The sequence below is a fragment of the Carassius gibelio genome, chromosome B7 (assembly GCF_023724105.1).
Source record: "Carassius gibelio isolate Cgi1373 ecotype wild population from Czech Republic chromosome B7, carGib1.2-hapl.c, whole genome shotgun sequence".
NCBI lineage: Eukaryota > Metazoa > Chordata > Actinopteri > Cypriniformes > Cyprinidae > Carassius > Carassius gibelio.
In genome coordinates, this window is record NC_068402.1 from 22,798,697 (window position 1) to 22,826,451 (window position 27,755).

Sequence of the window (27,755 nt, forward strand, 5' to 3'; positions counted from 1 at the left end):
CTCCAGATCTCAATCTGCTTATGGGATGTGCTGGATGGAAAATTCCCATCCATGGAGGTCCAATTTCACAACACTAATGCCGAGTTCACACTGCACGATATTCACACTCATCAGATTGTTTTCACACTACGTGACTATCTGGGGTAGCATTCAGCTGCTGCTGTTTTCACATTGCACGACGGATCAGCGACAGGAGGTTTCACATTACATGACTTCACAATAGAAAAAATTGCAGAGAGCTCTGTCTGGTTCGCAAACTACGTTTCACAACAAAACACACGCGAGAAGTGATAAGGAAATAACATGAGAACCCATGTGAGTCAGACGAGAGAGTTCTCGAGCAAGACTGGATTATATATATATAAAAAAAAAAAACTCTTCCCGAACTTCCCTGCTCTATATTGGTCTCTCATTGGCTCTAGGTCATTGCCTTTGCAGTTTTCATTCAGAAATCATTGCACACATTGTGATTGTTAATCGCAGACGGCTCCAGATATTTAGCATGCTAATTATTTTGCAGGCATCGGCGACGTGTCTAGAAATTTCCTTAGATTGTGTCTTTGATAATTCACACTGTGTGATTGTCACTCTCGTGAATGATAACCGATTTGCCTCTGATTTTGCAAAACCTGGTGGCGAGTGCAAAATCAGGGTAAAATCGTGCAGAATGAATTCGGCATAAGACACCATACATGTTCAGAGGTCTTGTGGTGTCCATGCCTCAATATATCAAGGCTATTTTGGCAACACAATGGGCCCTACACGATATTAGCCAGGTGATTTTAATGTTGTGAATGTTTAGTGTGTAGCTCTACACTTTTATCATGTCAATAATTGTTTAAGTTTTTGTCTATTTAACTTTTTCCTGATTAATCATTAGACTAAATATCTGAGAAACCATTCTCCTGAGCTATACAAGAGCAAGTAAATATACATGCACCCCTTTGCTTTATCATTTTGATTGTTTGATTGATAGACACAGAGAAACTGCAAATCAATCAATCAGTGACAAAGCAATTATAATCACTATGTCCTTTGTTATTGTCAGTTGTTGTGACTGACATGAAAGTGCACTTGCATGGAATCTAGCATCCACAGCGGGATGAGAAGTGGATTTTGGAAGGAATGAAGACAGGAAATAAGAGAGAGCTGTGTTAGTTTACTTGAATGAGGGATGATTTACAGCAGTGGGGAAAGCACTCAGGGCCTTGTCGGGTGTTGTATAACACATACAAATGGCCATGTCAAACACTCATTAATTTGATTGGAGCAGAGACCTTCACCATGAAGAATAAAAGCCACCTGGCTCATTTTGTTTTAAAAAAGAAAAATGCTAATATTGTGGCAACTCACTCGCTGGATACTCGTTTTTACACGTCGGATCCATTTATGTTTGTATAAATGGTTATTTATTCCATTGAAAGGAAGATGACTTTTCATTGTGCATGTTAAACTCGAAGTGAGTGAAAGTCAGTTACTTGCAGGCGATAAACACAATGAATGTCTAAGTCAGTGAGAGGCTGGTTTGTTATGTGATGCCTCGCAGGCTTCCATTAAGACAATAGAATGCAGTGTTTTAGAAAGGAACAATGCCTCTGCCATTCATCAGGAGATGTGTTTAGGTAGAGCGGAAGAGAGTGGAGCAGGGTTCAGTGAAGACCGCAGCAGAGAGTTAAGAGTTATTTGACAGGGTGACGTGCATTTGACTAATGAAATGAACCATGAGTTGTACGCCAGCTGTGCTCAGTTGGAGATGCTAGCGAGAGTAATGTGTTTTTCAGCTGGAATTGGGCCTGTCCTATTGTGAACAATACATTACAGTTCATGACACCCGTGGGACGCTGGAGTGTTTAGCCGAGACACTGCCGTCATGCAGCTGCCTGGTGTTAGTGCACTTGAATAAAACACAAAATAATGTGCCTTTGAGATGTAAAAACCTAAAGAACTAGTGTTTTTTTTTTTTTTTTTTTTTTAAAGAAACAACTTTTATTTCAACTGTGCTGGCAACATACCAATGTCTTTTTTTTTTCTTTTTTAATTTTATAAATGAATGTCTTATCTTGACCACCATACCTTTAATAAAAATAAACATTATTAGAGGTGACTAACAACAACTATGGTAACATGTGCCTTATTTGATCAAAATATATAAGGTTGCAGTTTTATACATTATGAGACAATAATGCTGGAGAACTCAGAATCAGATGTGAGGGAACTGAATACACAGTATTACACACTTGTAGTCTTGTAGAAAGAACTGACATGAGAGAACGCCTTCTTTCACATTAATGAAATGAAAAATGAGACAGCTGAACAGCTCATGCAAAAAAAAAAATATATAATAATAAAAAACAAAAATTAAAGTTTGATTAAATGATAAATAAACCATCAACAACGCAAAGTCAAAAGAACAATTTGTTTATGATTCAGTATCAGCTACTCCAAAAAGAACAATGCTAAAATTAAAACCGTAGTGAGAAAAAAAAAACAGTACAGAAATAATAATTATAATAAAAATAATAAATTAAGAGAGCCATGCATTTAGCAAGGCAAACACTAGTATTTGGAAACTGAATGCAGTGTTTATGGATGTCAGTTGTGTGTGTGACACAGTTGTGAAGATCTAATTCACATAGACTCCTTTTACATTTTTTTTTTTTTTTTCATCATGCTTCTTATAGAATCCATTTTACATCCAAATCTGGACAGGTCTTCTACACAAGTCCCAGAAAACAAAATGACCTTCTCTTTATTATTCTGATATTTTTATTTTCTTCAAAGTCAAATCCCTTCACTCACCGTGATGTGCCATAATGGTAGATATATTTATATATATTTATATATACGTAGCTATATTTTCCCTTCGTTCGTTTGGTACATAAAGTTAAATCATTGCGTGTTGATTGGCTGTGGTCTCTTAGTAGGCAAACAGGAAGGGGAGGAGCTTATACAGGATCAGCAGTGTGATGTAAAGGAGTGGCTCAGTGATTGCCATGGTTCCGGAACCTGCAAATGTCAGCGACAGCAGAGAGAGAGAGAGAGAGAGAGAGAGAGAGAGAGAGAGAGAGAGAGAGAGAGAGAGAGAGAGAGATGCATGTTAGATCACAGTGCATGTTAAAATAAAACTAATATCATCAGTTTTTGTTATTTCAAACATTCATTTACCAAGAACATTAAAATTCATTAAAAAAAAAATCTGAATATTTTCATTGCTTTTAGTCTGAGGACTTTTATTGCATCCAAATCTGATTCAGCATGTGGGCCATATTTCACATTATTAAAGCACTTCAAATGGCTCTTTCATAACGACTGCTCAGCAATTTTGCTCTTATCACCTCATTCCTCCATCTTACTTTACAAGAGCAAAACACAGTCAGCTCTGCTGGAGATGTTGAAAAAAAACGGCACACATGCAGAGAAGAGCCCTATAAGGGCTACGATGTAAGCTACATGCCCTTGTGTGGAAACTACATGACATTTCCTCTCTGTGACTGACAGCAAAACAGCAGCCCACAGGCCTTTTGAGTGCTAGCCAACAGCAGCACAGCAGAAAACAGAAACAGAATGTGACAAGAACGCACTTACACGAACACACAACAAACACAAGAAACTGCCAGAAGGATACATTTAGATCACACATCCCTCCAATATAGACATGTATGCAAGACATAAACACACTGGTAATGATTCATTGCTTAACGGGGCTGCAGCGCCGCTGACTTTCAGAGTGTGAAACGGCCGTCTGTTTTCTGCAGCTCTGATTTTCCCATGGCCATTTCTCACAACGCTCCTTTACTCTTACTTTCCCTTCATGCCCGAGCAGATTAGCATGGCGTGCCAGGCCGCCTCGTGACAGGAACAGCTAGCTAACACAACGTAACTCCATCTCTAGGAGCATGTCTTACAGTGGGCTCCTGGAGCGTGTCCACATGTCTTAAGAAGCCACATTTATTTTGCATCCTCTCTTCTATCATCGTTATTGCAGAGGGAAGAGGATGCATGGTTGGTTGAGTTGGTGCAGGGCGGTCGGAAAACGACGTGGTTCAATTTCATGCTCTTTCTGTAAAGTCAAACATTACAGCAGGGCTTAGTCTTGATTTGACATAAAGAAACATTCATCTTCTCCTCTTTATTATTTGAGTATTTCTACCTGAACCACTGGGACATAACTTTAGCTCTTTTCCTGCCAGAATGTTATTTTTAAGTTTCCAGCATTTTCATTCGCAAATATTTCATGACCTCCAGAAAATGTAGTTGTATGCATATGAAAAAAAAGTTAATATATCAAAAGTAAGAACAGAGCCCTAATTGTCATAAAAATAAGTTAATTTTGAAAACAACTGTCAGAACAATGATCAAATCATGAATTATCAGAGTCCATGTCCATCAGCTGGTGGATGGGCTGTTTTGAAAAAAAAATAAAAAATGCTTCATGAAGCTTCAAAACCTTTCAATTTGTTTAGAACCAGTGACTTGGAGCATGAATCAAACTGCAAAAGTCACATTATTGGTTTGTTACATTGTAACTGTTTGAAAACATTTAGAAATTTCATTTTGAAGTTTTTTTAAACCTACTGTATGAATCTTGGATTTGCAATAATTAATCTCTAATTTTAGTCAACTTTGTAGATGATGTCATTACAGATTTTAGTTTTTTGTTGCATTTATACTATTTTGTCCAGCAGACTTCACCAGTGTGATGCTTTAAAGAACTTCGAAATCATTTTGCAAAGCAATTAGTTCATTTGATTCAATGTTTTGAAAAACTTAGTTTCTCCCATCACTCCCATCAACACCTCCAGACCTTACACAGCAGGGGTGGTAAAAGTACTCAAAAGTTATACTCAAGTAAAAGTAGATGTATCTAAATAAAAAATGACTCCAGTAAAAGTAGAAAGTCCTCCATTCAAACATCACTTGAGTAAAAGTACAAAAGTATCCGATTTAAAACATACTTAAGTACCGGAAGTAAAAAGTAAATATTCAAATTAACTGTAAATATCAATAATTAAGCAGATCAGTTGTTTTGGGAGTGATGTGCAGTGTTTTAATTGAACAAATGATGAGATTAGATACTTAAGAATTTGTTAGATTTACAATCAAAAGAGACAATGAAGAACCTTATCGCAGTATAGGGATTGAACTTTCAATAGACATGTTCCATAACATCATAGCTGCATCAAACAGAAGATGTGCAAGATACAAGGTAAGACTGTTTCAGAATATCAATGAGGAAGAACCACCTCTTTAAAGAGTTAATTCTCCCAAAAATGAAACTCTGTCATTCACATTTTAGGGGCTAAATATCACGTTGTTGGTATTGTCGCTTTGACCTGCGGACATGAAAAACAACCACAGACACAGAGCCGTAATTCACTGACAATCTACACAAAATCGATTTTTTTCTCGATTTTGAAAGCGATTTTGTGTTAGTTGTCGGTGGACTACGGCTCTGTGTAGTAACTGCCGCTCCACCTGAACCAGTGTTGCCAAGTCCGTGGTTGTTTTTCATGTCCGCCGCTCGAAGAAACCCCAATACCAATAACTTGATATTTAGCGCCTAAAATGTGATTGTACCAGGGCAACCCTTCCAATATACGTATATTTTAACCCCGGGAAGCAATTTTTATCTGGGAATCTCCTGGAAACGAGTTTTTGGCTAGTTTTGGACTAGTTTTGAGAAGCAACTGGTCAGGATTTGTTGTGAAAACCTGGCAACCCTGATCTGAACGCATGTGCTGGAAATATATACTACTAATTACAGGAGCGTTACTGATGAGATGAGCATGAAAATCGCATTCGATTTTTTGCACAGCCCTACTGAAATTTCATTCACCCGTGGCAGGCAAAGAAGACATCTCACGATCTCAGCCAATAAGAATCTCCCTTGACTTCAGTAAATTCAAACATATCCTTGAGATATGGCCATGGGTGATCCCTGTCGGGAATACACATATACATTTGCAAGAGCTGCACTATCACCTATTTTAGCGGTCATCTTGCACCTCGAACTAACTGCTGCGTGAGCGTATGTTGGCAAAGAACTCGCAAAGTCGAGCGTTCTTTTTTTCAAAAGAAAACCAAATTTTTCATTGGTTTGTAAAATCAGTGTAATAAATACTTGAAGCGGGCATGGGGAAATGTATCGGAGTAAAAAGTAAACTTTGTCTATAATAAAGTAGTGGAGTAAAAGTGAAAGAAGATGCAAATAAAACATACTCAAGTAAAGTACAGATCCCCCAAAAAAATATTTAAGTAAAGTAGCAAAGTATTTTTACTTCGTTACTTACCACCACTGTTACACAGTCATATCATGAGAGCTTACTTGAGTGTAAACAACTTATGTCCACTCAATTTACAAAGATCTAACAGTAAAAAAAAAAAAAAAAAAAAAAAAAAAAAAAAACATGCACTGCTTGAATAACTCGTTAATGGCGGAGAAGCTTTGCATAATGAATTACATCTATGGTGGGGAAAGAGTTAAAAACCAAAGCTATAGTGGGCATAAAACCATAGAATCTTCCATAAATCATCCTTCAAAATGTCACTCCACACGCAAAGAAAATCTCTTACCAAGGGACATGATAGATACACACGAGATTAGACTAAACAAGGCTAAGTGAATACACGAACAGACGTGCAAATCAGCTAAAATGGCAAAGTCATGACCCTGACTGCTGTGGAAATAATTACAGTCAACATCGACGCAGAGGGCTTCTGTGTCCAGCTCATTACTCACATGCCATCAGTAATCTCCTCCTCTTCCTCATTTAACCCTCTAGAAAAGGACGTTAATCCGTCTGTTCGCTTAATAACATATTTAATGAACCCACCCCAGTGATCAGGGTCAGTGCCACATTTAATAATATTTTATAACCTTTCAGGGATTATGGTTCTCATACAGCGGGTAGAAGGACATATTATAATGGGAAAGGTAAATCGCATCCCCGCAAAACCCAAGTTGTTTGTTTAATAATCCATGCTGGTCCAATAAGGGCAAGTTATCTGAATCGTTTAGTTCTGCCAAATTTAATTTTAAGGATATTTAAATAATGTGCAAATGTAGGCACGTCCTCAGTAGACTGACTGCATGCAGAACATTTAGTCTCTAACATTCATTTTTGGATGATTTGTTCCCATTGCCCATTTTCTCAGTCTTTTAAATATATGCTACATGAAGCATCCTGCCTCAGGTCTTGCCGCAACCTTGAGATTGCATTTCCATGTGGACTAGACGCTGTAAGAAGCAGAATTTTCTTAACTGGCCCTGTTCTTAAATAAGTTGGCTCACAGTGATATTGACTTGAATCCAGCCCTTAGGCCAAGCACAAATGACCTGACATTCTCCATTAGCTTCTCCTGATGCAATGCAGGGTATACATGGCTATCTTAATGATGGCAAACCATCCTGATCCATGTGCAGCCCACTTCTGAATCATTTTATATTGGTAATGATAACAGTGTTATAGCTGCAGTGTTCTTGCTGCATTACAGAATTTTAGAAAATAAGTCACACGTTATATTTTGCTTTTATCAATTGTTTTCACTCTCTTCTGATCTCAGCAGGTCTTTTTACGTGGAGCTATTATGGCCCTTGAGGGCCCACTGTGAGATCAGAAGCAATGGACTCTAAAGATGAAGGATTAGAGGGTTACTGTGTGATCCTATCTGTTGAGCTGAGGCCGTGTTCCTCTCCCTCTGAGGGATAATAGAGTTTCAGCAGCACACTCGACACACACCTCGAAATCCGATTGACTATGGATTGTAGAAACCGTGCTTTATAAGCTACAGGCATATGTTTGTGAATGCAGAGGCTGATTTAGTAAATCAATGACAACTGCAAATTATTTTTTGTTTCAAGAGCTTAAGATGTTAATGATTTAGGAGTTATAATATCAAACCGGTAGTGCGATGATATCTTCACATACAGTAAGCATATATATATATATTAGGGGTGTAACGATACGCGTATTCGTATTGAACCGTTCGGTACGACGCTTTCGGTTCGGTACGCGGTACGCATTATGTATACCGAACGGTTCGTTGGAGTAATTAATTATATTTGAAAAAAAAAAAAAAGAGAGAGAGAGAGAGAAATATAATGATATGCGTTCAACAAGGTAGCCCAATAACCCAAACAACGTAACAGGCAACGCCCCTGACACTCCCGAAGAAGAAAAAAACACCATCTTATATGTTTATGTTAGGCTACTCAGCAGGCGCTCGCTCACTCAGTACGCGCTGAAGGCTCGTTGCAAAATAGCCAATGCGTTTAACAGACTAGAAATGAGAAGATCCTCCAATAACCAACAGGTCTGGTGTTTGGGTGCACTTTGGATTCCCTTTAAGCTATAATGGTGATGGCAAGAGAGTGGTGGATAAAAAAACAACGGTATGTCGCATCTGCAACATGACAGGGTACACCAGCGGGAATAAAAAAATAAATAAAAAAAAACACCAGCGGGAATATCTGGGATTTATGCGTCAGTACTATCTGGGAAAAGACGAAAAAAAGGAGAAACATGCACGCAGCAAACTATCCCTGCAGCATTTAGAAATTATAGCTTACAGGGAATCCAACCCAAACACCAGACCTGTTGGTTATTTTAGGATCTTATATTTCTGGTCTGTTAAAGGCATTCGACATTTTGCAACGAGCCTTCAGCGCGTGCTGAGTGAGCGAGCGCCTTAGGGGCCGTTCACATATCGTGCCTAAAAACGCATGGAAAACGCTAAGCGCGTCTTTCTCCTCCTTTCCAAAGCGCTTGGGCAGAAGCGCTCATGAGGCGTCTGTCTTTGCTAAGCAACAATGACGTGCTCTCTCCATGAGACGCGGAAATTTCAGCGAAGGATAAATGGATTTGCAGCTCTAAAAATCGCTTGCAGTAGCTCTGCTACTAAATTTATTTCAAAATTGCAATCCATATACAACTATGATCAGCTGATCCTTCATCTTGGCTGAGCTCTCAACGTTGTTACGGGAAAGGATGAAGCTGATTGGTTAGTTCTTGTCACATGACCCATGGTGCGCTTGCGGCATTCTGAAAAGTTGAGATGTTTTTACATTTTGCTGTATCTAAAACGTATCGAACCGAACCGAACCGAACCGTGACATCAGTGTATCGTATCGAACCGAACCGTGAATTTTGTGAACCGTTACACCCCTAATATATATATATATATATATATATATATATATATATATATATATATATATATATATATATATAAAGATAGCTGAAAAGGAAAGGAGGGGGAAACTCATTCCCTCCAGACAAGAGCAAACAAGAATATTTAAGCCTGAATGTCTGAAAAAGAGATTATTGATCGCACTAAACCAACTCACTCAGTATACATACTAATAATTAACCTGTTTTTGCCAGTACACATTTATTGAAAATAAAAATTATTTTTGCTTAAATGTTACACCATTTGATTTATGTCTTGGCAGCAACTATTTAAATTATTTCCATTTAACCAGATGCAGTATGATAAGGCAACAAACAATAAAAGATATGCACTTAAACAGAGTTTTTATTTTTAAGTACATTTTCAGACAGATTCTTGGGGCCCTATTTTAACGATATAAACGCAAAGTGTAAAGCGCTCGGCGCAGGTGCACTCAGGGCATGTCCAAATCCACTTTTGCTATTTTAACGGAGGAAAAACGGTCCGTGCGCCACCAAATCTGTGAATCCACCAAAACTTCCTGAGGTGAAGGCGGCGTGGGATGAAGTTTCATTGATCATTATAAGTAGTAATAGGCTGAATTGCAAACAGGTAGCCTAATTCTAATACACGCAATGACTATCCATCATTAATTTTTATTTATTTATGTAGCATACACAATAATATTATTTTACACTCTAATCCTTTTGTTTTTAATATTTGGGATGTTTGTGTGATGCACATCCCTGTGTTTAATAAGCAAAGTCAACGCGCACTGTGGACCCGCCCAGAGGCCAATGCGTTCTTTAAATAACAAAAGCATATTGCGCCATTGACTTTAGACTTAATACTAGGTTTGAGTTGATCTATGGCGCAGTTTATTTTCAGCTCATTAAAATAGCAATGTGCCAGTAATGCGCCTGAACACACCTCTTTTTTAGACCAGCACGCCCATGGGCGCAAATGCATTTGCTAATTAAATGACGTGGCGCTGGACGGGAAAATGCGAATGACGCCAGACTAAAACTAGCAAATACACTTGCGCTGCGCCTTGCGTCGCATTGCACCGGGTGTATGATAGGGCCCTTGGTCTCTATTTCTGTGATGTAGTTCAAGCATTTTCCGTGACAAGAGGTCGGCACTAAAATAGAGGTTGGAAATGGGATCTAAAATAGTCTTTTTTGATCAGATCATTGAAAACACACGTAGAGGTAGTCAAAAATGCATTTGTAGTGGAAATGCTCATCCATCCTGATGTGTCCCAGATCATAGTGAAGCACTGCTTATTGTCTAAAAGTGCAGTCACATTTACTGCTGTACTGCAATTTTTTTTTTTTTTTTTTTTTTTTTTTTTTTGTGGACAAAATCCAATCATTCAGTAGGAATCCACACAATTGCACATTTTGTGTGAGAGCAAAATATTTCACTATGCAAATGATGCAACAAATAGCATGGTTTGAAAAAGGCTTCTGTGTGAGCTGTGCTTTACAGCTCGCTACACTACTGGCAACAGACAGTGGACCTTTTTTTTGCCATGGAATTTCATTAGTTTCACCCCAGCTTAACACACGAGTGTTCTGGGACGTTTTGTGACAAAGCCAACCTAAACAAGTGAGCCAAAACAAGTCATATAACATGGGTTCGTTCATTCAATACTATTCACCGCACACAATGCTCCCATGAAAGCAATATAGAGTGTGATGGAATAAGAGGGGGGTGTCTTGATGAAATCCAAACTGGTCATAGGAGACCAGATGAAAACAGTAATGCATTTTGGCTGATCACTTGTGTTTGGCTCACATAAAACAAATCTTAGTACTAGGTGGAAACAGGGAAAGAAGGCACAACCAGAAATAACAAATTGTGGTTACATTTTATTTTAAGTTGTCCTTGTTACAGTGTAATTATACATTGAAGTAATGAGTAATATTAATTCATTACATGTAGTTGCTAAATAGTTAGGGTTAGGATAAGGGATTGGTTAAGGGTTACTTTTATATCTATTATAATAATAAGTACATGTAACATATAACAAGGACACCTTAAAAAAGTGTTACCCAAATTGCTTCCATTGAAATCTAGTCACTTTACACTTAGTACATAGTGTAACTGTAAAACAAGGTAAGATGTTAGTATTTACAGTGTTAAATAGTGGCAGATAGGTATGACCACCCGTCCCGCATAGTGCGTGCACGCACAGCGTTTGAAGCCCAATTCATGCATCCCACAAATTGAGACTGTGTCACACAAAATCTGAGAACAAAAGGTGCAAGCCTCCGGTGCAAGTTGGGAGGTGCGAGCCTCCGCTGACTGCACACGCACCTCCCGAAACAGACGAGATATTTATACTTGACGCAACTGTTTTAGACTGAAAACCAGACCATACAACTGATTTAGACGCGGGTGCCGGTGTGATGAGATGTAGCCTACTAATATCCGTCTGCTCGGGCATGATTGTTTTAGGCCTGTAATTGATGATTATTGAGGTAATAGGGATGGCACGGTTCGCTGAAAAAAAAACAAAAAACAAACCGTTTCTGTTGATGCATGCGCATACTGGCCTCCCAGACATTACAAAAACATGAGAGAAAAAAAAAACCCTGGACAAATTATTCACTCTTGTTCAACGCGAATGATGTGTATGAGCAGTACTTTATTCTTAAAGTGAATGAATTGTAATGAAAAATAAATAAAATTAAATAGCTAAAGTAAATCGTAAGTGGAAGTGCATTTGTTGATTCTGTCATAAGCATACAGTACATCAGCAATTGCACATGTTTAGGGGAATAGGGCATTATTAGTATATCATGTAAGGTGGTATGTGCTAGAAATGGGTAAACCACTATCAGTGAGTCTGCCCATGGGGTGGGGGCACCACCGCGCAAGGCAGTGTCCCACATTGTCCCTCAGAAACATACCCCTTGTCCCTCCTTGGGCTTATTAGCAGGCAGTCACCCTAGTGGCAGATACTGCAGCAAATAGCATCTTGTTTACTGTATGTGCAAATACACTCTCAATAAACCTGTAAACATGCTGTTATGAGTTGTTATTGGGAGAGTTAGTGAAAACTCTCTTTGCCAACAAGGTTGGCTATAATATTTGGAATACTGCCATTTTTGGTTTTAATTGTTCCCTTAATTTGACATCCTTAATGTAAATGAAATGAACAAATGAACAAACTGTCTCTGTCAATTTTAAGTTCAAACTGTGGACACACTGCATTGACTGAAATAGCTGACAATGAGTCATGAAGCTGTCTTATTTTTCACTAGATTGTCCATTTATTCTGTCATCTCCCATTTTTAAACCTATTTCTACACCGATTTTAGCCAGCTATCACGTATCTATTATTCATGCTCTAATGCTTTATGTTCAGGCTTACCTTCATCTCTCTCTCTTTTTCTCTCTCTCGCTATCTGTGTGAGTCATGAAGCCAAACAAAAGCTAGATTGAGACAATGTTCCCTTTGATTTCCCTAGTGGAGTCAGCAGGTACACAACTAAGCACAGTGTCCCAACATGACAGAAGCAGAGATGAAACAATTAACACTCGCCAAAGAGTGCTGAAGTGCTTCCCACACAGTGACAATGCACAAACACATCCAGTTAAAAGATATCTGTGGCAGGGGGTCTGCAGCTGGATGAGGCTCATAAGTTAAGTGTGAAAGCTGTCCAGCAACAATAAACACTAGGTTTCTCCCTTCAAGCACACAGTCAGCCCACCACCATCACCCCTGTGCTCACTCTCAAGGGGGAACGCAATTTGATAACAGGTGTTTGCAAGTTTGCAAAATCTGTGGGAGGCAAAAATGTGCTTGAAAGGTAAATAAAACTGAACCAGGAATGTCACACGTGTGTTCTGTATAATTATAATGCATGCAAAATAACCAGATTGAGATGAAGAGGGAATGCTGAGTTCTGAGAAAACACTAGGAACCACAAACAGACTCTAGATTAAAACAGCTGTGTGGCTGGAGTGCTATAAACACATCAAGGGCGCCAAGGTCACCAGAGGTGGCATGATGCATTGTGGGTAGAGACTCCATAAGCCAGTTTGAGTTTCTATTGTCATTATATTTCTTTCTCTGTTTTTCAAACTATTAGTCTTGCTCCAAAACAAAAACAAGAAGAAAAAGCGCCCCCCCCCCCCCAGGGTAAATCTAAAAATGAAGTTGTGTAATTAGATTATTCTAACCTGCTGAATCTTTGTAAAAGTATTTTAACGTCAATTTAACCTAAGGGCAACCACAAAGCTTAATAATACAATCAGGAAGCAGTGGTATTAATATAAAATGAGTTTCTGAATTAATTAAACAAACAGTGTGCTGAGACAGTGTCTTATTCCAGTAAGCATTGCGACAAATCGCTTTTAATTATAGAGCACGTCTGCAAAAACACACATTTTAATGCTTGACACTCTCATGAGAAGGCGATCAGACACAAACTGTTCCTCAGAGACTTTGTATTTTGTTCTTGTGCTTGGTGGGCCAACAGTGAAGTGAGTTAATCTGCTCTTTCCAGTAAGGACAGACATGCCACCCGGCCCTGCTGGGTGGGAACAATAACAAAAAGAAGTGAAAGAGACAATTTGATGCACCTGACAGCGGGTAGAAGGCCAAGCTTATCAGCTCCCGCCCGTGGCATTGCTTTAATATTAATTGTTTCTGCCACTCAATGAGATGACATTGTGGAAAAGTGACAGATGCATGTTTCCAAAAGAAGAGGTATGCCTGTATGACAGAGAAAGAGAGTGAGCGTGAGCAGCGAGGGGTGAATTTTATTTTTTTCTCTCCTCAAAAGCTGATAGTGTGGTCAGAACTGAAAGGTGCAATCCTTCAAATGTGGCAGATGACTCTTTAACCTTCTCACTTCAATGACAAAAACAGAGCTCTTAACAAAAAGAGGAAAAAGACAAATTTGAGATCTTCCTGTCAATGGAAAATGTGCTCAAGCATGTACTGACACACGACAGAGTGTCTAGCTATGGTTCGCTGGTTCATTTAAATCAATCTGCCTGACCCTGTATAAATCCCTCGCATTCAGAAGTGTAATACTGTATATATAATATAAAATCTTAAACACATATTAGTTGTTAATATCAAATAAGGGAGAAACTAGCACTAGAAGATTTTAAACCATTACTTTAGTCTCTGTATTTCCTAATGAAGGTAAATGATCAGATTATACAACATTCTCCTCTTTTTTTAATAAATATGCTTAATTAATGATAACGTATGACATGCCAAAAGTTAATCTATTCTAAAGAGAGAACAATAAAGCATGGGGTGGCAGAATAACCATAGAAAGAGAAATAAAGCCTGGAATGCAATGCCGTGGTGGATCAGAGCACTGGCCCTCTTAATGTCCGACATGCTCGCCAAATGGCTGCCTTCGTGTCTGGCTGCACTAAAGATAGGGCTGGCTGAGCATGTTGGCACACATACAGTCGCTCCCACATGCACACACAAACATGGATGTATACATACACACACACACAAATGTCATGGTCCAAAAACAGCTTGTGCCGCAGTTTCATGTAGGATCAAATACTTCATGCTGCTTAAGCTTCTTTATCAAGAATTGTTGCATTAAAAAAGTAAAATTTACTTACTAAAATAAACATTTGACATTTTTATGCTGTTTGCACATTAAATTTGTTGTAGCATGTTTAAATATATATATATATATATATATATATATATATATATATATATATATATATATATATATATATATATACATATCTGTATCAAGCAAATATCATCAAATATATAAATGCTGCAAGTTTGGGGCCAATAAAAGTTTAATGTAGATGCTAGCCATTGATTTCCATTGCATTTTCTTATGTACTATGGAAGTCAATGGCTACCGTCATCTGTTTGGTTACCAACATTCTTCAAAATATCTTACAACAGATAAAGAAAACTCATGGCTTGTAACAATTAAATTCAAATGTGATTAAAATTATGACAGATTATGTTTTTTTTTTTTAGTTTTTCTTTTAACTTTAAAGGCATCATAGAGGATTGTGAAAAATTTCAGTGTTCAGTGTTTCAAAGTTCATTTTCTGCTTCCAATATATTGTAATTTTTAATATATTTATTCATGTTCCTTGTCAGTTGTCGTTAAAATATTCTGCTAATAAAATCTTGTTAGAGCATATGTCAAAAAAGTACCCACTTGTAATACCCAAGTGGTGTAAATACACCACTAATGATGACAATAATCCATTATTAAAATTGTTACTTATAACACCATTAAAAATTTTGTACAGTACTTTCAAGGCATGGTTGTTTATGGAAACTTATAAAAATGTTTCTATTTAGCACTAGAGTTACTAATGCTTTAGAAACTAAAAAACAAAAACACTAAAACGTAAATAGATGTTACACATTATAGGATAACTTTCCAGATCAGTCTTGTCAAACATAAATATTTTGTTATGAGAATCTAAAATCTTAATATTCTCAAACTGTGCAAACTGTCAACTTAATATACTCATGAAAAGTGAACTTTTACATTTCTGTAACAGAATGAACAGGATGCTATCTGTTCTTGGTCACCTAGAACACAACTGTTGACAGGGGTCTCTCATGAGACTTCACTGCACAATTATAGTCCACTATAACTTTAAACATCACTGTACCAGTCTATAGTCCACAGTGTTTGGACATCATTGCAGGAAAGTGCATCCTTGCCACAAACAAACTCCACTGGCTCAGCAAGAGACTTCATGTAATCACCCTCCGTTGTCTGCAGGAATCAGTCAGGAATCAGCGACAGAAGCGAGAGTAAGAACACACCCAACCCTTTAAATCCCCAATGAAGCCCCCAATAAATAGAGGCCCTGACCTCAAGGCAAGAGTTAAAGAGACAAGGTGATATCTTGATAACCTCTCTGTCACACTGCACCGTGGTCATAAAGAGACAAAAAAGGGTCGAGACTGATGCGCTGAGGCTGGACAGATCGCTATGGCACTTCCTGCTTAAGACAGACAGGGTGTCGTCAGCTGCTTTTATGTCTTGCATTTTCGCTCACAGAGAATAGAGTACACGATAGATAAATCATCACACACAGCAAACACACCCAATTTTCAACTGCCTACCGAGCAGACAGAGATTTGATATGGCACAGTGAGTCAGTGACAAATTAAAGCTTGCAGCAAATGTGATTATTCTGAGATGTGCTTCACAGAATAGTGTGTATGGGTCACAACAACAGCCTTCATTGTGGTGACCACATGTCCTCACTGAAAAAACCTGAAATCCCCAATCCTCAGGAGTGCAGCCAACTGTCCCCATGAGGAAAACAGCTTAATAGACATACTAAATAATGTCTTAATAAAAAAATCTATAAATGCAGTGTCCTGGGAGGGTTAAGGCTTAGGGATAAAGAAATAAAACATGTCGACAGTCGATGGAAAGTTTCACTGTGATAGAAAAGCAATACAGGTTTAGCCTGCTCCAAATATCCTCAGAGGAATAATATCATCTGAATATAATAACATCTGAATTTGCCTACATTAGTGAAGCCAGCTTATGGTCCATATGTAACAAACAAGCAAACAAAAATAAAAAAAATATATAAACAGCCTAATAAACATAACAGTAAATGGATTAGTGAAATTAAACTTGAGTGAGGTTAAGTGGCAGAGCAAAAAAATAAAAAAAATAAAAAATGATTAGCCTACTTCCATCACACACACATAATTTTGGATTTTGGATGCACAGCTCTCTCAGAAAGTATGTCAAAAAAGCGAAATCTGTTCACTTGTATCATGGGGATAATATTAGAATTAAATGCCTAGACTGTACATATCAGTAATTTAATAAACAGCAATTTTCTGCATTGTGAGACACTTTCTATAATGCACACCACTTTCTATAGTGCACACCACATTCTAGGGTGCTAGGTCCTGGCTTGAAACATCAATTCCATAAAATATAAATAAGAAGAACAAAATCAGACACTGATCGCCTGATTATTTTTGCTCTCTATACCGCTCGGTGTCGCTGTTGCACTTTCACTCACCGGATCCGTGCTGTTGTCTCAGGATAGATGAATTGCCCGGCCGAGGCGAAGCTGACGACTTGTCTGCAGAAACCGTCGTAGTCGTAGAAGGGGGAGCGGGTCCTATTCCAACCGGCGGAGGCATGCGGGGTTTTCCTTGACCCTGGCCCGGCTCAGAAGTGGCCCGTCCACCCGTCGCTGTGTTGCTGTTCCTCAGTGGCCATCGGTTCTGGATGTGAGACACTGCCTCCTCGGCCAGCATTCCCTCGCGCGGTGTCACGCGAAGAGTGGCCTGCACCTTGTATTCCTGAGTCTCATCAGAGTACAAGTCCAAAACCCGACACTCGTACACTCCCTCGTCCTCCTTCCGCACACCCGATAGGCTGAGCTTGTGGGAAATAGCGTTGCCCTGGACCCTCACCGTCTGTTCACCAAGAGATAAAAAAGAACACGTCACAACAGGTTTTGTTGACATCATAGTTTTGGCAGCCCAGTCTCATTAGCCATTTTGTTTCGTATTATTTCCCTCTAAACAAAGCATGTCCGAATTATCGTGGGTGGGACTGGTCAGCTTTCAAATTGTTGGGAAGTCTTAGAAAAGTAAATTTACAGGCTACATTCCAGATTTTAGATTATAATGAGCAAGTTGCTACTTTTAGTAATCAAATTAGTACTATATTTTCATCTGTAGCCGAATAGGCTAGATCTTATCGCTTGGGGAGGTAACCATAGCAACAACACGCCCTAGAACTTTGCGTTAGGAACAGATTCGAACGCTTCATTTGCGAAACATAAGTAGCTGACTGTCATTATTTATCACTTTATTAATTACAGATTCACATCTTACACGCAGACTATCTATCAAAAGTTATAGTCGTGCGCAGTGAGATTTGATTTTTGATTTAAAAATGTTTTTAATAGTTGACACTTTTGAAAACCGTTCTAACTGAAATATAATGTATCAGTTATTGGAAGTTTTAAAAATATGTTAGCCTATTACTAGCTGAAACTCCTAAGAACAAATACATTTAGACCGCGGACAACTTCAAATAGGCTACGTCAGTCTACTTATTACTTATTAAGCTATTATTTTGTTATTATGCTATTATATTATGTTTGTTTATTTATTTATTTAATACCTTTATATTTTACCTTTATAAACACGAAAGCACCTTCCCTTCTCGTGTTTCCTAAACAAATACAGTGAACGACGTCTATTATTCTTAATTCTTACAAAAATGGCAGCTGAAATATCAACATATCTATGTGCACCCAATGAACAGTATAGAGGACGAAATTTCCTCTATACGTTCTTTCATTAATAATTAATAATTTGTATTCATTCATATTTGCGTTTTTTTTTTCTTCAAGCTACATTATGATTGTACTAAACATTACAAGAAGTTATGATCAAGAATATGGTTCGTGTTATACGTATTGTGACACTCACGCTTATTTTCGTGGCGTCCCGGTGGGCAACCTGTAAAAGATCACATCAAAACAACATGAGTAGCCAGCATGAGTAGTTTAATTGGATCTACTCTTGTCACAATATCACTGTGCAACTTTCATTGACACTTGAAAGGCCATACAAAGAATAATAAACGAGAGAGCCATTCGGTTGGATTAGCACCATGGACAGCGACAGTTTCCTCTGATGCTGTTGTGCGGTATCTTTCATGTGGCTATGGCAGGATTCTTATCACTGGTTCAACAGACATCTAGTCTTTCATATATCACGTTCAGTATAGGAGACCTTCAGGTCCACTGACAAAAGCTGAGATGCAAAGGCAGACTTCATTTTGGTTTGGTTTGTCAGTCAATCAGAAATTGATAGTTATCATATTGTCTCTATAAGGAATCATCTCAGAGCTTGGTAAACACCTTGTGAAATGTGTTTACTTATTATTTATTTATTTTGTATAATTAATTATGACATCACACTCATATTCTTCTGAATGCCAACTCACAAACACACAACCCAACTTGATTCAACGACATAAATTAATGATTAATCGCTTCAGTGCGTTTAATTGAGATCACTCATCACATGGGATCCAACTGGACGCATCTGGACACGTGAAGCCTGCACATCCCACTGCGGCCGTCAAACAGCACTCCTGGTGCGACTCCAAAGAGAACTTGAACGGAAATAGTCTGTGTTAAAGCTGCTTTGAGAACAACAAAAGCGCTTTTACCTTGGCTCTGTTGGCCGGAGCGCTAATTTGCAGTTCGTGAACGAGCTCTTTAGGTGCCGCTTCCTTGAGGTACCACCACTGAATCTCCAGAGAGAACGGCGAGACTCCGACGGCTCGAAAAGCGCACGGCATCTCTATGTCCTCGCCCTCACCGACACTCACATCTTTGGGCACTTCAGTAAATGTGGCTTATGAAGAAAACACATCAACAGCAGATAGTGCGATTAAAAGAAACCCCTCAAATAGATACACTAAGGCCTATATTTAAGATGACACGCATCTACATTTTGTGTTTGGAAAGCTTTGTAATAAACTGTATTTGGCTTTAGTAGCCTTTAATATTACTGTTAAAATGGAAGTATGTTCAAGTCTCCACACGTAGCCTAATCATAATAATTTATTACTTGTATCCATATTCATTTAATACCAAATATTAAAATATTAAAATGCAAATATTATGCATCCATATATCATGAAAAACCAAACAATGAAACTTAAACAAGAACAATGCAGTAATTTCATAAGGGTAAAAAAAGAGAAAAACTGACAGAATCGCTACAGAACGCTCGTACTCAATTAATGCGCAACATGGGAGAGACGAAAATCTGTTCAAGTTTACTCACCATTTACACAGAATAGCAGGGGTGCATTCAGAATGAAATAATAAAGGACGCTGTGGAGTCCCCGTTTTTCCATTTCATAAATAAGGTGGTCAGATTGGAGAACGGGTGGAAGCGGTCATTTGACCTGGAGAAACAGGTTTTATTTCATTGGCATCTCCATAACTTCTTTTCGTCCGGGTTTATTCTTTTTAAGATAGTTTCTTCCACAAAATGTAGAATAAAATGACTGGAATCTCCAAATAAGATACTCCAAAACGATGCTGCGTCAGTCAAACAAAATGTAAAATCCAATGTCGCGGACCAGAAAAACCTCTTTCTCTCGGGAAAACGTTGTGTGAAAAGTGTTATTCTCTTGGGTAAGTATCCTTTGCCCCTAAAGAATCCTCTGTACCACCATTTGCTTCTTATCAGGATAAAACTTGCTTTCAACAGTAGGAAATCTGCTCACTTTGGTCTCCATAAAAAGAGAAAAAATCCACGATTCGTTTCCACCACCCATCACAAAACAATCCTGTGTCTAAACCCGCAAACCAAAAAACTAAGAAAAAACCCAGCGTCGGAGGACAAGAGATTCCCTCGACGTTTTTAAGGAGCAGTTAAGCACCTAAACGAAGAAGCGGCATCAGTGGATTGTTCCAGCTCACGCCACCGGAACCCTCTGCTCTGTGTGCGTGAGCGCGTGAGCAGCGAGGAGGCGCGTTGGTATTACCAGACCACTGACAGACTGACGGGGTTTGGGAGCAAACTAACCGTCTATGTCTCTCAAATCAGAATACGGCTCGACCAATAAGAGGAAAACCATACCGGCGGGCGCACAAAGTAAATCACTGAAAATAAAAAGCGCTTTGGCGAATGATGCGGTTTACTCTGCGAGAGCAACAAGCGACCGTTTGGGTAGCAGGCGTCGCGTCATGACCAGAAGTATTTTATTTTAATATGAAAAGTCTGATACCTCAGATTAGGCGGTCACTCTTAATCTCTTTCTGTCCCATCATTTGCCTCTGGTAATAATGCCATCGAGGTAATCTGTCTTTCTTTTCCTCCCAACTGGAAAATCCAGATTAGGCTGGTAACTATGGGAAATGGGGGTTTCTTGCTGGTTTAAGATAGTCATTAGTTAGAGCATTGTGGTAGAGCATCTTGGATCAGGAACAGACAAGTTATTATTTGGTCAGACATGGTCAACCATCCAACGACCTGCTAGCACCAGCTAATGGCCATATTAAAGCAGAAGCCACTACTACAGTATGTTCCAAAACACAGTTACAATAAAAAGATGGGTTTTCCATTGGGCTGGCAGGCAGTCAAAATAAATTTCTGCACAGCTCCTTTAGCCTGTACTTCACAGGATTCAGGAAGAAGGGGTTCAGTCTTCAGCCTTTTCAGCTCTTCTTCTATAAATATGAACCAAATTATAGTGGTTATTATTAGTGTTCAGTGCTTAGCGAGATTCTGCATAAGCAGGGATATTGCAGGTGTCTTCTGGTCTCAGTTTGGATCTAGAGAGCAAAGCAGCCAGCTGCCGATATAACGTATAAATAAATACAGTTTAATCATGGAAAATCAGACAAACACAAACTAGCTGGGAGGCTATAAAAGATAAATACATTAAAAATGGCCAAAAATCAGGTAATATACTGATATACTTAATAATAATAACAATATTAGTAATAATAATTATAACTATTATTATTTGTGGGATGATTTGTACTATATATAAAGGCTATTAAGACATTAGCAAGATCTTTGTAGATCCATATTCTAATGCTGGAAGACATGTGTGCTACAAGTTAAATACAAACATATTAATTCAGATGGAATTGAAGGATGTGTCACCATATCTGACCACTAATCCAGCATTGTCCCTGGAGTCCCAGGCTTGTGCAGCAGAGTGCTTCTCTGGCTGAATCCTAAAACAGCCCTCCCTCCCAGCTGCCTCCCTGCCAATAATGTAGCACTTGTTCACCCCTACACTCCCATTAGCACTTCACCAACACAGAATAGGAAGAGAGAAACGGAGAGAGAGATACACACACACACACAGACACACAGAGAGAGAGATAGTTAAAGGGAGAAATGGGGGGAGGGCACTATTGAAATTAGGCTTTTGCCCATTATTGATGTGTTGGTGCTCAAGAGATGGTGAGAAAAAAAGAATGTAAGCGCGCTCAGTGTGGTTAAAATACAAAATAAAAAAGTATACGAGACTGAGAGGGAGAAATCGAAACAATAATGTAAGAGGATGAGTATCAGACAGAGAGAGATTGAACAGCAACCTGTCCTTCTGTTGTAGGAAGATACAAATCAGTCAAGTTCTTCGACAACACTTCCCAATATATTTGATAAGAGATTCAGATATCCATTGTTAACCCAGGCAGCACGACTGATGTTGTTTGTTTTCCCTTTGCCGCACATCCATAATTTCGCTCTCCTCACTTTTGTGTTTAGATGGTCAACTGCCTTTCGATTCACAATCCAAATCTTTAAACAGCGTAAGGCTTTCACTGAATACACCCCTTCTTGGTCTGTATGTCCACAAACAAACACTCATAATGAGTGCATATATTTGAACATTTATCTTATGGACGCAAAGATAATTATGGATGCATTGATAAAATGTGCCAGTAAAGAATTATAGATGATACATGACAGTAAGGTTTATACTTTCATGATTTCTGTTTCAAGTAAATGCCATTCTTTTGAACTTTATATTAATCAATATATTATGAAAAAAAGTCTAACAGTTTTAAGAAAAATACAAAGCAGCGCTGTTTTCAAAACTGATAATGTTTCATGGTCATCAACATATCATTCCTTATAACCTAGATCACAATGACTCAGTAAATGGCACAAATTAGCACTAACTGTAGATGAATCTCTTCAGAGTCTGTCACTAATGATGAGAGCCTTTTATGGTCCTTTGGGTCTGAACCATCTGCACCCATCGCTACTTAAAACCGTACAGAAGCCCTTCTTGATAGTGTGGCAGCAGGGTACATCTAATGCCTACTTTAATAATAGATAATAACCATTATACACCACTGTCGAATTAAAATATAAGTAAATGACTGAACTTTATAATGGCATGCATTATCTGCAGGCATTAATTTCTAGGTAATTCCATAATCCCAAAGATAAGCTGTCACATTCAGAAAGCAGTTAAAAAGAAGTCATGACCCTGTGGTTTGAATTTGTAAAATAGTTAGTTCACAGATATGTTGCATGAAAGTAAACTTGAACTTGACTGAGAGATGATATTCAGAGTTGGACAACTGTATCACCTTTAGTAAGAGAAACAGGAAAGTACATTAAGAGTCAGAAGCCTATTTCCTTGTCTTTTATTCATGGAGTCGTGACGTTCTAATAGTGCATGGACCAAGGTCTCCTCAGGTACCCTTGTCAGCTGGCTGATGCCATCTAAAATCTCACTTCTCTTGTGCCGTTGCACAGCATTTAGCAGAAAGCACAATGAGATATTTATGATCTCTGGGAGGCTGTGTCTGCTGCTGGCCAGTCTCGAGAGTAAGAATGCTAGTTATGCCAGGGTGACAGCTATTCTGTCTAATTCATGAGCAAGCAATGTGATATTAATGCATGTGGCATGGTAGATGTAACCTGCAATGTAATTTAAAGCAACACAGCTGATGGCACTTTACCACTGAAGGCTACAATATTCAGGTTTTTCCTTTTCCTTAGTCTGTATGCTTTCACCGAGTGAAACTTAGTTCAGAAATGTTAAAGTCTTCAAATTTCAAATAGTTTAGAGTTATAATTTGTATGACACTAAAGAGAAATTGACATTGGTAACATACAATTGCAGATGGACGCTTTAAGAAAACCAAATTTCTACAGTTAAGATACATTCTGTGTCTAGTTTAATTCAAAAAATTATACTCTTGCTTCCAACACTTGTGCCTTGATAAATGTGCCACTACACTTAATTAAGAAAGACTAACTTAATGTGTTCAACTCCGATGGTTTCAGAACGCCCAGTCCTTGGCCCTAACTCTTATAATCAGAAAATGTAGAATAGGCTCTGAAAGCCTTATTGACCTTTCCACAAATCTGCTCACAATAAAAACATTTATGTTAATAGATCAAAATGTAATTCCATTTGCAATGGAGGAACACCTAAGGCTCCAGCTTTCAGTGCAGAAGTTTAACTCTGTTATTCTTCCCTGACATAAATGTAAACATCTTTGCCTTTTTTACTGGACAAACATTTGGGGTTGGAAAGATTTGTTTTTACTGTATTTGAAAGAGTTCTTGGGGAAGTCGTGGCATAATGGTTAGAGAGTTTGGTACCTAACCCTGAGGTTGTGGGTTTGAGTCTTGGGCCGGCAATACCACGACTGAGGTGCCCTTGAGCAAGGCACCGAACCACCAACTGCTCCCCGGGCACCGCGGCATAAATGGCTGCCCACTTATCTGGCTGTGTGTGTGCGCACTTTGGATGGGTTAAATACAGAGCAAAAATTCTGAGTATAGGTCACCATACTTGGCTGTTAGTCACGTCTCTTTCACTTTTCACTTCTGTATGCTTACCAGTGCTGCATTTGTTTGATAAAAAAAAAAAAAATGTATATATATATATATATATATATATATATATATATATATATATATATATATATATATATATATATATATATATATATATATAATATTTATCATATATTAATAACTGTTTTCTGTTTTAATATAGCTCAAAATGTAATATATTCCTGTGATGGTATAGCTGAATTTTCAGCAGCCATTACTCCAGTCTTCAGTGTCACATGATTTGGCTATTCTAATATGCTGATTGGGTGCTGAAGAAACATTTCTGTATTATTAAAACAGCTGTTTAATATTTTGTGTGAAAACAGCAATATATTATTATTATTATTATTATTATTATTATTATTATTATTATTTTACAAAAGTTTCACAGAACAGCATTTACTCCCAAAATGCAATTTGTTTACACCGGAGTACAGCAAAATTCAAAGCCTGAGTCTTGCTTTTGCAAATTTTACTGTAGTAGATTTACAGGCAGAAACAGGAAAGGGGAAAAGACTCAATTTATCTGCTTGTGTATATGTCTTCATATTATGTGCTGGTTCCCTGGATGAGATAAAAAAAAGAAAGAAAAAGAGAGAGCTAATAATTTTGATGTGTCACACGTTGCAGCCAGATGGTTTCATGTTCTGTCTTGAGAATGGCTCTTCACTTCTTTTGTTATGCTAAATTGAACAAGGTTGAGCACGACACCGTTCCTTTCCTACTTCTGCACAGGCAAATTTATTTTGCTTGGATCATTCTCCAAACAACTGTTTGATATCATAGGCAGCAGAACACGGAAATGTCCTAACCAATGCTCCAGCATGTTTAGGTTTTTTGTAATTCTCATATTGCCAGATTCACAATTGTATGTCAGTTTTTGATTTAGTTCAGAATTGTACAGAACATTTTGTATAACTGCAGTGATCTCATGTGTTCCTGCAATTAGGACTCATCCACACTCATGTTTCATCCTTTAGGAATATCTGAATGTGCAATAAACATTCAGGAAACAGAGGTCACTGTGGTAATGTAACCCCCTCACTCTCCTGCACAAAATTCGCTGAGACAGAAAGACAGAAAGCAAGAGAGAATAACAGTGAGAAAGCAACAGGGAAAAGGCATCTTAAAGGGATAGTTTACCCAAAAATTAAAATGATGTCATCATTTGCTCACCCTCACGTAATTTTAAACCTACATGACCACCTTTTTTTCTGTGAAACAGAACGTAAGTGGTGGACCCCTATTGACTTTTATTGTAAGTCATATAGATTTGTAATGACAAGGTAAGAACATTTTGCAGCAATACCATAAGACAACTATTGCAGGATTTTTTTTTTTTAAAAAAGAACCATTTTTTTATTAGTGTAAAGAAGATTTTTTAAATCAAAATAACCCTTTTCCACTATGTTGGAAGAATGTTTTGTGCAATGCCTAGGTTTCATGGAACCATAGATGCCAATTAACAAACTTTATTTTTAAAAGTGTATCCCCTATTTTATTCAAATGAGACAGTCTCTCTGAATCCATATAATTAGATGAACAGAAGCTGAGCTTAAGACAGAATGTATGGATCTCTACCCGAGCAGACTATACAGAAACTCAGAGTTAGAGAGCCTTAGCACCCTGCTGCAAGCTTCCTAATCATCCAAAATAACAGGCGCCAGGGAGGAAAATTCACTCTGACATTAAGATGAAGAGAGGTGAGAAAGAGATTTCATTAATTAATAAATACATAGATAAGACTGCTCACTCAGTCAGGAGACCGGGTGTGCAGAGCTTTGAAGCAGCGTGTGCATGCCAAGGTGGATTCTAGGACACATTGTGAACACTATGCCCACCCTCTCTCTGTCTTAATGTCAAAATACACTAGATTAATTTTCACCTATGCCATTATAAATCCACGCAAGCAGTGGAGTTTGAATATAGCTTGTTGCTATGTGCAGAATCATGGGAGCATCTTTAAGTGCTTTATGGACACTTAAAAGGGGGCTGCATGTTGTGAGATGACATGATGACTCTCTCAGACGCAGAATGTGAAAGCTGCTTATTAATGAAGGGATGCCTCAGAAGTGCTTCAGTAGGACATATGTGCCAAGCACAAGGTGTCCTGTTGGCAGAGACTCTTTTAAATGATTAGGGAAACCATCCTTTGCCATTTGTTTAGTCGTTCCGTGCTGTCTTTCTTTTTCCTCTCTCTCTTTCTCTCTTTAGGGAAAGGACACATCATGGTATTTATTTGCACTTGAGAGGCTCAGATTACTACCATTTGTTCTCAGCATGGTGAAACTAAAACAGCGGGTCCCCCTTCAAAGCCTTGTATCAGCGTCATTCAATCTCTCTCTCTCTCTCTCTCTCTCTCTCTCTCTCTCTCACCCTCTCTCTCTCTTCCCTTTCTCTCATCGTCCCTTTCCCTGTCATTCTTTCTTTTTGATCGTTACAATATAGCTCACATTGCTCTCTGTGTATCTTACGAAACATTCTCTCCTATTTGCCAGAATGCATCAAAGAGCAACAATTCAAGAATGAATCAATGAATGCTGGTAACATATTATTACTACGGATGTCCCAGACATGTTTTCTGTGCCTTGAACTGATCTGAGTCATTAAATATTAAGTATCTGCCAATACTGAGTTCCGCAATATTTCTATAGTGTTTGATGCACAATTCAAATAGGAATTAAACTAACTACATTAAAGTTATTAAAATTAATCCAATGTGTACAGAGTTGTGCGGAGTGTATAAGTAATAATATAATATAATAGTATATAATATAAATACTCTCTCTCTATACACACTATATGAAATACTTTGGTAGATGTCAACATGTTACAATGGTAGACTTGTATGAAGACTGTATGGTCACAATTATGAACACAACCCATAGCAGCGCGTTATGACAACAACGTTTCAGTTTGTCTGATGGTAGAAGCAAACAATACCAGGTGTGCTACCGAGCAAGTTTAATATATCTGAAAGCTATACATATAGAGCTGGCTATGTATCTACAGAGTCACTGTCCTCCAAAATCCTCACCTGCTTATACCCTCACCTGCTTATAATCTTAAAGACATCGATTAGCTTGTTCAGGTGCATTTGTTTAGGGTTGAAATTTTGCGCGCCAGTACCATTTGAAGGGTTCCATTCACACTGACAGTGTGTATTAGGAATTTAGGCAAGCCGGTCAACAGCGACGTCAATTGTGTGTTAACA

The 27,755-nt window shown here is 38.2% G+C and overlaps 1 protein-coding gene across 1 annotated transcript; it reads right to left on the reverse strand.

Moving 5' to 3' along the window:
• Positions 1-1,139: 1,139 nt before the first annotated feature.
• Positions 1,140-20,845, reverse strand: LOC127961699 (V-set and transmembrane domain-containing protein 2B-like). The gene is made up of 5 exons (XM_052560931.1): positions 20,000-20,845; positions 19,377-19,564; positions 18,629-18,658; positions 17,200-17,602; positions 1,140-3,006 (listed from the first exon to the last, which is right to left on the reverse strand). The coding sequence occupies exons 1-5, from the start codon at positions 20,070-20,072 to the stop codon at positions 2,918-2,920; spliced, it is 783 nt and encodes a 260-aa protein (XP_052416891.1). The 5' UTR covers positions 20,073-20,845; the 3' UTR covers positions 1,140-2,917.
• Between the last annotated feature and the right edge of the window lie 6,910 nt (positions 20,846-27,755).

Coding starts and splice junctions, on each gene's coding strand:
- LOC127961699 (XM_052560931.1), bottom strand. CDS start 20,072: ATGGAAAAACGGGGACTCCACAGCGTCCTTTATTATTTCATTCTGAAT. Junction 19,565..19,999: donor CCTGCTATTCTGTGTAAATG/GTGAGTAAACTT, acceptor TTTCTTCATAAG/CCACATTTACTGAAGTGCCC. Junction 18,659..19,376: donor CTCCGGCCAACAGAGCCAAG/GTAAAAGCGCTT, acceptor GATCTTTTACAG/GTTGCCCACCGGGACGCCAC.